The sequence below is a fragment of the Chiloscyllium plagiosum genome, chromosome 16, assembly GCF_004010195.1.
Source record: "Chiloscyllium plagiosum isolate BGI_BamShark_2017 chromosome 16, ASM401019v2, whole genome shotgun sequence".
NCBI classification, from domain to species: Eukaryota; Metazoa; Chordata; class Chondrichthyes; order Orectolobiformes; family Hemiscylliidae; genus Chiloscyllium; species Chiloscyllium plagiosum.
In genome coordinates, this window is record NC_057725.1 from 66,545,724 (window position 1) to 66,558,027 (window position 12,304).

General features: G+C 40.8%; 1 protein-coding gene across 1 annotated transcript in view; it reads right to left on the minus strand.

Annotated features, from left to right (window-relative positions):
• Positions 1 to 12,304, minus strand: part of LOC122557980 (mucin-2-like) — a 172,991-nt gene that overhangs the window by 91,117 nt on the left and 69,570 nt on the right. Inside the window, exon 14 of the mRNA XM_043706283.1 lies at positions 11,631 to 11,725. Coding sequence (XP_043562218.1) covers positions 11,631 to 11,725 — 95 coding nt within the window. The remainder of the gene's footprint in view (positions 1 to 11,630; positions 11,726 to 12,304) is intronic.

Sequence of the window (12,304 nt, forward strand, 5' to 3'; positions counted from 1 at the left end):
TTAGATTATATTACAGTGTGGAAACAGGCCCTTCGGCCCAACAAGTCCACATTGACCCGCCAAAGCGTAACCCACCCATACCCCTACATTTACCCCTTAGCTAACACTATGGGCAATTTAGCATGGCCAGTTCACCTGATCTGCACATCTTTGGACTGTGGGAGGAAACCAGAGCACCCGGAGGAAACCCACGCAGACACGGGGAGAACGTGCAAACTCCACACAGTCAGTCGCCTGAGGCGGGAATTGAACCCAGGTCTCTAGCGCTGTGAGGCAGCAGTGCTAACCACTGTGCCACCGTGCCGCTGTAGTTCCAGTGTCCAGGAGGTTGAGAGTAGTGAGGTTATAAATATGGTTTTAAGGTCGCAGGAATTAATTGGCAAGCAGGAAGGTGGTTTGAAGTGTGTCTACTTCAACGCCAGAGACATCTGGAATAAGGTGAACTTGCAGCATGGGTTGGTACCTGGGACGTTGATATTGTGGCTATTTTGGAGACATGGATAGAGCAGGGATGGTTGTTATAGGTCCCAGGATTTAGATGTTTCAGTAAGAACAGAGAAGATGGTAAAAGAGGGAGATTGTGCTATTGTTAGTCAAGGTCTCCTGAGGTAGTATGGGCTGAGGCTAGAAACAGGAAAGGAGAGGTCACCTTATTGGGAGTTTTTTATAGACCTCTGAATAGTTCCAGAGATGTAGAGGAAAATATCGCAAAGATAATTCTGGATAGGAGCGGGAGTAACAGGGTAGTTGTTATGAGGTCTTTAATTTTCCAAATATTGATTGGAAATACTATAGTTCGAGTACTTTAGATGGGTCAGTTTTTGTCTAATGTGTGCAGGATTGTATCCTGACACAGTGTGTAGACAAACCAATACGGGTCGAGGCTACATTGGATTTGGTCCTGGCTAATGAACCTGGCCAGGTTTTAGATTTGGAGGTCAGTGAGCACTTTGGTGATAGTGACCACAATTCGGTTATGTTTACTTTAGCGATGGAAACTCAGGGCAAGCGTTATTGCTGTGTGAGAGGCAATTATGATGTGATTAGGCAAGATTTAGGATGTATAGGATGGGGAAGGAAACCGCAGGGCATGGGCACAATTGAAATGTGGAGCCTGTTCAAAGAACAACTACTGAGGGTCCTTGATAAGTATATACCTGTCAGACAGGGAGGAAGTTGTCGAGCGAGGGAACTGTGGTTTAGTAAAGAAGTTGAATCTCTTGTCCAGAGAAAGAAGAAGGCTTAGATTAGGATGAGACATGAAGGCTCAGATAGGGCACTTGAGAGATACAAGTTAGCCAGGAAACACCTTAAGAGAATGCTAAGAAGAGCCAGGAGGGGACATGAGAAGTTGTTGGCAAGAAGAATCAAGGAAAACCCTAAAGCTTTTTGTTGGTACATCAATAAAAGAATGACTAGAGAAAGATTATGGCCAATCAGTGATAGAAGTGGGAGGTTGTGCGTGATGTCTGAGGAGACGGGGAAGCGCTGAATGAATATTTTTCATCAGTATTCATGCTGGAAAAAGACAATTTTGTTGAGGACAATACTGAGATACAGGCTACTAGACTAGACAGGGTTGATGTTCGCATGGAAAAGGTGTTAGAAAGAAGAAGGTTGAGAGGTGACTCACAGGATTAGGTATGGTGGACAGTGAGATGGTGATGGCTGGCATGAGGGGACATAGCTTTAAATTGAGGGGTGGTTGATATAAGACAGATGTCAGAGGTCATTTCTTTACTCAGAGAGTAGTAGGGGCGTGGAACGCACTGCCTGCAACAGTAGTAGACTTACCAACTTTAAGGACATTAAATAGTCATTGGATAAACATATGGATGAAAATGGAATAGATGGGCTTCAGATTGGTTCCACAGGTTCGGCAAAACTTTGAGGGCCGAAAGGCCTTAATGCACTGTAATGTTCTATGTTCTAAAACACATCAAATCTGAAGGAAACCACTTAATCTTTCCTTCAGGTGTTGCTGTTAGTTGTGACTCTTAATTGACAGAGAATTGGCATTTTACAGGTGAACCAGCCACCCTGTGCCTCTTACAAAGCAGTGGAAAATTTTGGAAAAGGGAATCCAGGAATAAACTTTTAGTTTGGCGTGAACCAACTCAACAGAACCTGGGAGCGAACACTAAAGAAATGTTTTCCAGCTTTTCATGACTGACCATATGTCTTTCCTTTGCTGAACTTCTGTGTACATGTAAGTGGGAGTTTGTAAAGAGGTAAGAGTTTTAATTAGCAGTGTTATGTACCAGCAGTTTATAATTGCTTACCTATAGTTAGGTGATATTTACTTGTGATAAATAGTAATTCTTGTTAAGTATAGAAAGTTGGTCCATATTTGGTATCAAACTGGGTCTGGAATCAGGTTAATCAGTCAATTTTGTGTGTGTATTTTCAAAAAAAACTTTTAATTTTTGTGACAACTCCAGAATTGGTGGGACTTGATTTTCAGCACAACACCCCAGCGAGTCATGACAAAAGATACCTGGAAACTCTTTTTTATTTTCACTTTTGCATGAGTACATGACATCAGAGAAGATTCCAAAACAAAATGTAACACCTATTTTGAAAGTTATTGTTTATTAATTGTTCTTCCCTGAGGTGAACAAGGCATAAAACCTGGAGTACAAAATGATTTCACTCACATACACACACAATGGCACAAACCAGAAATATTTGTTGGAAAATTGAATACTGGTGTTACGTACCATTGGAAAACTAGGGGATCCAACCAATGGGGATTTTATGTTTCAGTATTTTGAGAAGAAACACTTATTGTAAAATGAAATTAAGACCATCAGACTTAGGATCAGAAGTCTGCTGTGCAATTCAATGAGATTATGTCCTGATAATCATTAACTCAATTTTTCTGCCTTTTAATAAGACAATAAGCAATAGAAACAGAAATAGGCCTTTCAGCCATTCAAGTCTGCTTTGCCATTCAATAGTATCATGCTGATTCAACCTTCCTCACATCTACTTTCCTGCCCTTTCTCCAAATCTCTTGAATTCGCTCCTAATAAGAATTTATTTATCTCATCCTTAAAAATACTCAAGGATTCTGCCTCCACAACTCGCTGTAGCAAAGAGGTCCAAAAATTCACAACTCGCTTAAAGACATCCCTCCTTATCTCAGCCTTAAACTAGCATCCATTAATTCTGAGACTATGCCCTTTGGTCCTAGACTCTTTCATGATGAAAAACATCCTTTCAGCATTTACTTTGTCAAGCCCCTTAAGAGTCCTATAAGTTTCTTCTAAACTTCAGTGAGTCACAACATGTTCAACCTTTGCTCTTAAGACAATCCCTCCATTACCAGAGATCATCCTAGTGAATCTTCTCTGAACGTCTTCAAATGAAATAATATCTTGCTTTAAATAAGGGCACCAAAATGGCTCTAGCACTCCAGATGTGGTCTTATCGGCATCTTCCCTACTCTTATACTCTAACTCCCTTGAAATGATGGCCAACATTCCAATAGCCTTTCTAAATACCTGCTGCGCTAGTGTGATAGCTTTTCTGTACTTAATGTGCAAGTCCTCCTAAGTCCCTTTATGTTTCAGCTTTCTACAGTTTTTCTCCATTTAAGTAATACTCTGTTCTTCCATTCTCCATTCCAAATTGAACAACTTCATATTTCCCCACATTGTAACCAATTTGCCAATGTTTTGCCCACATATTTAACCAATCAGTGTCTCTCTGTAAACTATTTGTATCCCTCTCACAGCTTGCCTTTATGCATATTTTGTGTCATCTACAAATTTAACTTTCTTCCTGCAGTCATATATTGTAACAGTTATGAGCCACGTGGAACCCCATTGGTTACAGGATGCCAATCTGAAAAAGAACACCTTATCCCATCTCGCTGTTTCCTGCCCATTAATCATTTCTGTCTCCCTCCCAACTTATTACCTCCAACAGTGTGGGCTCCCATCTTATAATTTAATCTTTGCTTATCTTGTCAAATGCCTTCTGAAGGTCCAAATACAACACATTTACTGCTTCCCCTCTGGTTGAGACTTCCTAAACAAAAACTCTAGTAAATTAGTCAGACCATGATTTCCCTTTCATAAAGCCATGCTGACGCTGCTTCATTTGATTACAATTTTCCAAATGTGCTGCTATTACTTGCTTAATAATTGATTCCAAAGCTTTTCCAATATGATATCAGATAATTGGCCGAGAGTACCCATTTAGTGCTTCACTCCTTTTTAAATAGGGTATCAAATATCCCAAGATATTCTACAAATATATCAAGAGGAAAAGAATAACCAGTGAAAAAACACCCACTAAGGACAAGGGGGCAATTTATGTGTGAAGCTGAAAGACATTGATAGATTGTTAAGTTAATGCTTCACATCTATCTTTAGTCAGGAAAGGGAGGATTGAAGTTCAGAATTGAAGAAGATGGATGTTCTTGAACAGTTTACTATAAGAAGTGAGGAGCTATTGGAGATTTTGGCGGTTTCAGAGTGGACAAATGTGAAGTGATGCACTTTGAAAGAAAGAACAATACAAGGGTGTATTCAATGAATGGCAAGATCCTTGGAAGCTCAGAGGAACAGAGAGCTACTGAGGTGCTTGTCCACAGATCACTGAAGGTAGCTGAACAGGTTAGTAGGATAGTTAAGAAGGCATATGGGACACTCGCTTTTATAAATTGAAGCATAGATGATAAGAACAGGGAGGTCATGTTGGAGCTGTATCGAACTTTGGTTAGGCATCGGTTGGAGTACTATTTGCATTTCTGGTCTCCACCCGATTGGCAGGATGTGACTGCATCGGAGGGAGTGTGAAGAAGGTCCACCAGGATGTTTTCTGGGATAAAGCATTTCAGCAATGAAGAGAGGGTGGATAAGCTCAGGTTGTTTTCTTTGGAGCAGAGAAGGTTGAGGGACAACCTGTTTAAGGTGTATAACATCATGTAGAGCAAGGACAGAGTATACAGAAAACAGTTGTATCCTTTAGTCGAAGGGTCAAGAACAAGACCTAATGTTGTTCCACTGTTCAAGAAGGAAACTAGGGATAATCTGGGAAATTATAGATGATGAGTCTCATACCGATGATTGGAAGCTCTTTGAGAGAATTCTTAGGGATAGGAATTACATGCACTTTGAAAAAGCATAGCCTAATTAGGGACAGTGAGCATGGCTTTGTGCCGGGCAGGTCATATCTTACTAACTTGATTGAGTTTTTCATGATGTCAGTGATTGATGAAGATAAGAGTAGTGGATGTTATCTACATGAATTTTACTAAGGGTTTAGGCAAGGTCACTCATGGTAGAAGATTAAGATGCATGAGATCCACAGTGACTTGGCCACTTGGATTCAGAGTGGGCTTGCCCATAAACGGCAGAGGGATGTGGTGAAAAGGGTGTTTTTCTGGCTGGAGGTATGTGACTAATGGTGTTCTGCAGCTAAGCATACTGGAACCTCTGTTGTTTGTGATATATATATAAAAATATATAAACTTGGATGAAAATGCAGATGCGTGGGTTAATAAGTTTGCAGATGATAGAAAGTGGAGTTGTGGATAGTTTAGAAGGTGTCAAAAGATACAAGGGAATAAAGATCAGTTGCAGATATGGCCGGAAAAATAGCAGAAAGAGTTTAATCCGAGTAAGTGTGCTGCATGTTGAGAGATCAAATATTAAGGCAAAATATACAGTAAATGGCAGGACCCTGAACAGCATTGATGTACAGATAGATCTTTGGGTTCACATCCATAGCTCCCTGAAAGTGGCCAGGTAGGTAGGGTGGTAAAGAAGGCATTTGGCAGGTTTGCCTTTATTGGTTGGGGAATTGAGTATCAGAGTCAGGATGTCATGTTATAGCTTTATAAAGCATTGCTTGGCCACACTTAGAGTATTCCATTCAATTCTGGTCACCACATTAGGGGAAGCATGTGGAGACTTTGGACAGGGTGCAGAAAAGGTTTACCAGGGTGCTGTCTGGATTAAAGGGTGTGAGCTATAAGGAGAGGCTAGAAAATCTTGTGTTGTTTTCTCTGGAGGAGCAGAGGCTGAGGGGCGACTTCATAGAAGTCTACAAAATTATGAGATGCATAGATGGGGTTGACGGTCAGAATCTTGTTCCCAGAATTGAAATGTCTCATACCCAGGAGACATGCATTTATGATGAGGCGAAAAGTTCAGAGGAGATTATGAAGGGCAGAAATTTTACACAGAAAGTGGCTAGGAGTCTGGAATGCTCTGTCAGGGGTATTTGTAGAGGCAGATATGATAGAAATGTTGAAGCGATTTTTAGATAAGCACATAAATAAGCAAGGAATGGAGGAATGTAGACTAAGGACAGGCAGAAGGAATTAGTTTAATTTGGTGTTGTATTCGGCACAACATCAGGTACTGTACTGTTCTATGTAAGAGGACAAACTTTTAAAGTGAAAGACAGAAGGTTTAGAGATGATTAGAGGGTGGTGGGGCTCTGGAATGCAATGCCTGGGATGGTAGCTGTGAGGCAGGTAACCTCACAACCTTTAACAAGTACTTGGATGGGCACATGAAGTGACATAACAGTTTAACATTTAAGTCTATTGTAGGAAAGTGAGACTGGTGCAGGTACTGGCTTGTTTTTTGGCAGTACAGACTCAATGGGTCAGACTCTTCTGTTCAGTATGATTCTTTGATTCTTTGCTTGATAATTTTCATTTCTCTGGTATTTCTTCAGAATTCAAGGATTTTTGCAAAATTACAACCAATGCATCCATTACCTGTGCAGCTACTTCTTTTTGAATCGTAGGATGCAAGCTACCAGGGCCAGGGGCTTATCTGCCTTTAGTCTTATTAGTTTGTCTCTAGTAATGGTGAGTTTCTTCCTCCATATTTTTTACTATTAATGGGATGTTAGCAGTATCTTCCACCATAAAGACTAATGTAAAATATCTATTTAACTGCTTTGCCATTTGCTGTTCCCTGTAACCCTGAATTGTAAGTTTGCTCGTTGAGCTGATAAACTTGTTCTCAGATGTTTTGTAACCATGCTAGGTAACATCATCAGTGAGCATCCGCTGAAGCGTTCTGTCCTGCATTCTATTTATGTGTCTTGGTCTGTTGTGATGGATTCTGTTTCTGAGACATTAGTAAATTGATGTGTTTGTTGATGGAGTTCCGGTTTGAATGCCAAACCTCTAGGAATTCCTGTGAGTGTCTTTGTTTAGCCTTACCTAGGATGGATGTATTGTCCCAGTCAAACTGGTGTCCCTCTTCATCTGTGTGTAAGGATACTAGTGATAGTTGGTGGCTTTTTGGCGCTCATGTATCCTGGTGGCTAGTTTCCTAGCCCATCGGTCCAATGTAATGTTTGTTACAGCTTTTGCATAGGATTTTGTGGATGACATTCAGTCTGCTGGTTGTTGGTACAGGGCCCTTTAGATTTATCAATAGCTGTTGGTAGGTTTGTGGGCTACTATAATGCCAAGGGGCCAGAGTAGTCTGGTTGTCATCTCTGAGATGTCCTCAATTTCCTATACAACGTATTTAAGAACAATGGGTACTCAATATGCACAGTCCGTCAATTCTTAAACAACAAACCTAAACAAGAAGACACAACATGCCCACAGACTCTAGCCACATGACCATACATTAAAGATATCTTGGAGATGACAACCAGACCATTCCGGCCCCTTGGCATCGTGGTAGCCCACAAACTTATCAACACACTGAAACAGCTATTGATGAATCTAAAGGACCCTGTACCAACAACCAGCAGACTGAATTTCAGATAGAATAATACCCTGAAAAACCTGCAACAAACATTACATGGGACAGACGGACAGGAAACTAGCCACCAGGATACATGAGCATCAACTAGCCACCAAAAAGATATGACCAACTATCACTAGTATCCTCAACTATCCTCAGACTGGAGATGAAGAGGGACACCGTTCAACTGGGACAATACATCCATCCTAGGATAGGCTGAACAAAGACAACCATGGGAATTCCTACCTGGCATTCAAATGGTAGCTCCATCAACAAACACATGGATTTCGACCCCATTTAATAATGTCACAGAAACAGAATTGGAAGTGATATCACCAACCACAATAGACCAAAACACATAAATAGAAAGCGGGACAGAATACCAGGCTCACTGATGATGTTACCTAGCATGGTGACAAAATGTCTGAGAACAAACCTATAGCTCAGCAAGCAAACTTACAACCAGAACCACAATCTTAGCTACAAATCTCTTTATTCCCTTACTGATTAAAAATCTGCCCATCACAATCTTTGACCCAGCTCCTATAGCCCCCTCTTCAGTAAAGAATTTCATTGGTACACTATCCTCTGAGAAAAGAAATTCTTCCTCCTTTCTGTCTTAAATGTGAAAAACCTCATTGTGAGATCATACCCTCTGGTCTTTGACTGTGCCACAAGGGGAACCAACCTTTCTGCACCTGCCCTGACAAGACCTTTAAGTATGTGGCATTTTTCAATAAGGTTATTGCTCATTCTTCTAAACTTCCAAGTCCCCTGTGTTACATCTTTCTGCAATCTTTGTCCATTTAAATAATATTCAACTTTTCTATTCTTCCTGCCAAAGTGCATAACTTCACATTTTCCCCATTCTATTCCATTTGACAAGTTTTGTCCACTTGCTTAACCTGTCTACATCCCTCAGTCATACTCAGAAGTTGCCTTTCCACCTATTTTTGTGGCATCTGCAAACCTGGCTATGGCTTTCCTCATCTAAGTCATTAATATATATTATAAATAGTTGTTGCCTAGCACTGATCCCTGTGCCATTCTACTAGTTGCTACCCTGAAAGTGCTTCATCTCAGCTCTCCGTCCTCTATCAATAAGCGAATCCTCTATCCATACTAATGTACTACCTCCAACTCTATGGCTCTTATCCCATTTAGTTACCTAACATGTGGAACCTTATCAAATACCTTCTGAAAAACATTCTCTGCTTTCCCTTTAATTATTCTACTTGTTGAATAATATGTACCCTCAAAGCATTCTAATAAATTAGTCAGACATGATCTCTCCTCAAGCCATGTTGTCTGTCTGATGATACTATGTATTTCTAGATGCTTGTTATTACATTCTTTATAATAGACTCTAAATATTTCCCAATAACAGATGTTAAATTAACTGGCCTATAGTGAATAAAAATGGATATTGCTGGAAAAAGTCCAGTGACATTTCTTCAGAACAGATGGTAGCTAGGACAAAGTGATATCTAAGCTGAAGACAGGAGAGGATGGATGGAAGAAAGAGAAAATGATAGGTGGAGATGGAGCCCAGAGAAAGAGAAATATTGTTAGGCAGACAAATGGATGGATAATAGAAAGCCAGGGAGAAAGAATAACTGTTTATAGGGACCATAAGTAGATGACAATGAGCGGGCTGTGAAAATAGCAGCCCAGTGATGATAGGACAGAGGCTGTGGTGGTGGGTAAAGGAATGAAGATATTCAGGTTGCAGAGTTCCCAAGCAGAAAGTTAGGTGTTGTTCTTCTAGTTTATGCTGAGCTTCGCTGGAGCATTGTCACAAGCCCGAGACAGAGATATTGGCTAGGAAACAAGGTCGTGTTTCAAAATGGCAGCCAACCAGAAGCTCAGTCATTTTTGCAGACAGAACGTGGGTATTTTGCAAAATGTATTTTGACTCCCCAATGTCGAGAGGACCACATTGTGAGCAGTTAATACAGAAGACTAGATTGAATAACGTGCGTAAATCACTGCTTCACCTGGATGGTATGTTTGGGGCCTTGGATAGTGAGGAAGAAGGAACAGGTAAAACATCTTCTGTGATTGCATGGGTAGATGATGTGGAGAGGTGGAGTGATGTTGGGGAGTGGAGCAGTAGTAGACCAGGGTGCCCTGGAGGAAACGGTCCCTGAAGAATACTGACAAGGGAGGGGAGGGGAATATGTGTCTGGTGGTGCATCGTATTGGAGGTGGCTGAAATGAACATAGAACAGTGCAGCACTGCAAATGCCTTTCGGACCACATACATCTGTGCTGACCATGAGGCCATTCCAACTTAATCCTGTCTCGCAGCACATGGTCCATAACCTTCTATTTCTTGCCTGTTCATGTGTCTCTAACTGCCTTTTAAACATTGCTATCACATCTGCTTCTACCATCTCTGCTGGCAGCACATTCCAGGCACCTACCACGCTCTGTATAAAAATACTTGCCAGTCACATCTCGTTTAAACTCCGTCCCCTCACTATAAACCTTTCCCTGATAGTATTTGATATTTCTACCCTGGGATATAAATTCCAACTATCCACCCTATCCATGATTTTCAGAATTTTATGTACTTCTATCAGTTTGTTTCCCAGCCTCTGATTCTCTAGAGAAAACAATCCAAGTTTGTCCAACCTTTCCTTACAGCTGATACACCCATCCAGGCAACATCCTGTTAAATCTCTTTTGTACCTTCTCTAAAGTCTCCAATCCTTCCTTTAGTGTGGCAACCAGAAATGGCAGCTTATAATCCTTTGGATATGGATGTCAGTTGGCAACAAGTTGAGGACGGGGAGAGACTCTATGTGTTGTGGAAGGGAAGAAAAGGGGAGAGAACAGAAGTACAGGAAATGTGTTGGACATGGCTTTGAGGTGTGTCAACCACAGTGGATGGGACTCATCATTTGAGGAAAAGGATGGACATTTCTGAGGCCACCCTGTAGAAGGTAGCATCATCAGAACAGGTGCAGTGGAAATAGATAATCAAGAGAATGGAATTGAGTCTTTACGGGCAGCTTTGGAAGTTGGGTGGGTTTATAGTGGATATCAGTGGGTAGCCTATCCTCAGAAGTAGAGACAGAAATGTCATGGAAGGGAAGAATTAGAGATGTACTAGGTGAAGGTGAAGGCAAGGTGTAAATTTGAAGTGAAATTGATAAACCTTTCCAATTCCAATGACAGAAGGAAGCAGCAGCAATGATATCATCAATGTATTGAAAAAATGTTGTAGGGAGGAACCCGAATATGATTGGAACAAGGAATGCTCCATGTACATAAAGTACAAGCAGAGCTCGGATTCATGAGCGTACCTATGGCTACACCTTTGATCTGAAGAAAGTGAGGGGAGTTCAAGGAGTTGTTCAAAGTGAGAAGAAGCTCTGCAAGGTGGAGGAGTGTGGTGGTAGATGGGATGGTTCAGGTCTTTTTTTCAGTAAGAGGAGGAGAGTCTTAGCACCATCCTGAGAGGGAATAGACATGTAAAGTAACTTGACATCCATGGTGAAGAGGAGTACGCTGGTACCCATGAACTGAAATTCTGAAACTGACATAAAGCAACAGAAGAGGTTACCACTCTTTATCTCCTTCCCTTCTTAAGATGTTACATTGAATTGTTTTCCAATCCTCTGGAATTTCTCCCAGAATCTAAGGACTCTTGGAAGGCTACAACAAGTTCATCCACTATTTCTGTAGCTACTTTCTTTAATGTCCTGGGATGCATCCAATCAGGTCCAGGAAACTATCGATCTTTAGCCCAGTTAGTTTCTCTCGTGATAGTTATTATATTTATTTCCTCTCCTCCTTTTGTGCCTTAATTATTTAGTAATTTTGGAATGCTGTTAGTGTCTTCTATTGTGAAGACTGATGGAAAGTATTTATTTAACATTACAAACATACCTTGAAATATTCATTTGGTTGAATGGTGGAATGGCAGGGCGCAAAATCTCCTCCAGGTTCTTTTAAAAGTGAACACCAGTACTCAGCATAGTTTTCTGCAAAATAATTTTAGATATGAATTAAAATTTTTCACGAGTTCCTTACAGAAGAATACCCTGCATACCCAGTCACATTGACATAACTCACATATTCTAAGGGTTATAGAGTCATCCTAGTAGACCTTTTCTGAACCCTTTCCAGCTTAGTGACACCCTTCCTACATCAGGGTGAGAAAACTGCACACAGTATTCCACAGCAGGCCTCACCAACATCCTGCACAGCCACAACATGACATCCCAACTCCTGTATACAAAGGTCCAAGCAATGAAGGCATGTGTGCTAAATGCCTTCTTAACCACCCTGTTAACCAAATTTCAAAGAATTATGTACCTGAACCCCCAGATTCCTTTGTTCTTGAACAATACTGGAGCCTGAAGTTTGCTGTCCAAATTCAAAGATAATAAAATCTTATGGGAGGATGATGGGTTCACTTTTATGACAGAAAAACTGAAACTTACATGAAGTAGAAGTAGCTCAGAAATACCTAACACCTTTTTCTCCATCAGAAGAAATGGACAAAAAGAAGATGCAGAAATATAAAGTTTTGCCCTTAAATTATTCTTGTCAATACAGCC